The 2457-nt window shown below is 39.5% G+C and overlaps 1 protein-coding gene across 1 annotated transcript in view; it reads right to left on the reverse strand.

Annotated features, from left to right (window-relative positions):
* Positions 1–1771, reverse strand: part of CSUI_002323 (nicotinate phosphoribosyltransferase) — a gene marked incomplete at its 5' end in the record, with an annotated part of 11142 nt that extends 9371 nt beyond the window's left edge. The window contains 3 exons of the mRNA XM_068062525.1: positions 269–339; positions 1051–1112; positions 1632–1771. Coding sequence (XP_067925499.1) covers positions 269–339; positions 1051–1112; positions 1632–1771 — 273 coding nt within the window. The remainder of the gene's footprint in view (positions 1–268; positions 340–1050; positions 1113–1631) is intronic.
* Between the last annotated feature and the right edge of the window lie 686 nt (positions 1772–2457).

The following is a 2457-nucleotide window of genomic DNA, read 5'->3' on the forward strand; positions in this document are numbered from 1 at the left end:
ATTAAAGATAGATAGATAGACTGTCACAGCTTTTGACTGCGAGTCTTGTGCATATACATGTCTCTGTCTCTGAAGGTAGAAGGAATGCTCTTTTAGACCATCCTCTTCTTTGTCTTCTTCTNNTTTCTCTTTGTCTTGTCTTGTCTTGGCCCAGTCAAGAAGATGCCTGCTGAATCTTCTTCCTCTTCTTTTCTTCTTCTTTCTCACTCTTTCCTTCTTTCTTTCTTTCTTTCTTTCTTGCTCTTCTTTGATGCGTCTGTTGGTTTACCTGTGTATTGCTTGTTCCGTCGAAGCCTCCTAGATAGGAATATCGACTCGCACTTAATGCCCCATCTGGGCCTACACGCCAACACAAAGAAAAGAAGAAAGAAAAGAAGAAAGAAAGAAAAGAAGAAAGAAAGAAAAGAAGAAAGAAAGAAAAGACAACATTTTTGGGTTTTGTCTTTAAGCCTGAGAGAGCAGATGACGAGAAGAAGAAGAAGAACGGAAGAATATTGACACCTGCCAATTCTGATCGATCGATCCTTAATCTATCTATCCATCTATCTCTAATCCGTCTAGCTATCTATCACTAATCTATCTACCTATCTATCTTGACGACTAGCTCCATACACATCGATACAGAGAGAGAGAGAAGGATGGTATTGCCCGTACATCTCTATGGAGATCTACTACGTACGAAGGAGGAATGTGTATGAAAGAGAGAGAGAGAGAGTGTGAGAGAGATCGCTAAGTATCTTCCTCTTGACTTTCCTGCAACCACTCCTTTCATAGTCTCTTCTCTGTCTCCTGCCTCAGCATATATAGATATATAAGTATATATGTAGACTTATCTATCTCAATATATACATGACTATATCTCTATAGATATCTAAGCATGTATGTAAGTGTACACAGTCATGTATGTCTATGTAGTAATGTATGCTTAGGGGTATGTCTGCTTGTCTTTCATTCTTCTTTTTCTTTCTCCTTCTTGTTCTTTCTATCTTGCTTTCTGTCTTTCTTTCTATCTCTCTTTCCTATATCTTTCTTTCTGTTTAGTTTGTTTACCTTGCGCTCTTCTTGCCCCGAATTCGAGGAGTTGCTTCTCCCACCCTGCCGCTAAACGATGCCTACAGACACACAGAACAAAGGAAGAAGAGAAAGAAGAGAAAGAAGAGAAAGAAAGAGAGAAAGAAAGAGAAGAATGAAGAAGAAGAGAAAGAAAGAGAGAAAGAAGAGAAAGAAAGAAAGAGAAGAATGAAGAAGAAGAGAAAGAAAGAAAGAAAGAAAAAGAAGAGAACGAAAGAAAGAGAGAACATTCCAAGTGACGCCGACTGCTTTCTCAAAATAGGTAGAAATACATACACGTACATATACACACACATATATACACATAGATATGCATATATACACAGATATACACATACCCATACATGCAGAAGCAATCTTTGTATTTCCCAACGTTGGCGAGCAAGAAATGTCTTCTGTCTCTCTCTCAATCTATATGTGTAGAGAGAGACAGGGCAAAGGAGAGAAGAAGCAAGAGAGAGAAAGAGAGAAGGCAATCGACAGAAAGAAAAAGAGAGAGAGAAGGCGAGAGAAAGAGGAGGAGAAGAAGAGGAGGGAAGAGATGCATGGCGAGGACTCACCTCGCAGCATTGGTGGCGACAAGAATGGAGAAGTTAAGGACATTCAAAACCGGCGTTTCGATGAGTGTACATACACCTAAAGGACCCTCAATTCTGACAACGGGAACCTTTGGAAAGACAATTGTGCCTTCTGGAATAGCTGAAGAAAGAAAAGAAGAGAAAGAAAGAAGGAAGAAAGAAGACAACGAGAGAAAAGAAACAAGTGAAAGAGGGTATGTTGTGAAGAAGGAAAGAAAGAATGACAAGGGATAAAGACGATAGAGAAGAGAGAAGAGAAAGAAAAGGGAAGAAGAATTGGAACGAGAAAGCGAGAGATGAGACACTCTCTGCTTGAAGGGAAGTCATGAAGAGAAAGAAGAAGAAGGAGGAGGAGGAAGCTCAGATTTACTAGCTGTGAAAAGGAGAGAAGAAAGAGAAGAAAGGAGAAAAGCAACTGCGAGAAAGAAGAACGAAGAAACAAGCTAGAGAGCTCGAAACTATAGCGAGAGGGAGATAGAGAGAGAGAGAGAGACAAAGAAGCATGGAGATAGTATGAAGACACCTCTACTTCGAGATATAGATAGACAGATACACACATACAAATCTAACTATGTATCTTTGCTCTATCTATTCTTGTCCTATCTATCTACCTATCTATCTATCTGTCTATCTCCTGCGAACGACAATAGAGAGAAGGTGATTGATCTTCCATCGATGAGGCGAGTGGTACTTGAGCGAATCTATCTAACAGAAAATGACCTACAACTTTGTCCGTAATCTCTCTCTTTCTCCTCTTTCTTTCTTTCTTTCATTCTTTCTCTTTCTTTCTTTCTCTTTCTTTCTTTCT

This window comes from Cystoisospora suis, assembly GCF_002600585.1.
Source record: "Cystoisospora suis strain Wien I chromosome Unknown contig_985, whole genome shotgun sequence".
Taxonomy (NCBI): Eukaryota; Apicomplexa; class Conoidasida; order Eucoccidiorida; family Sarcocystidae; genus Cystoisospora; species Cystoisospora suis.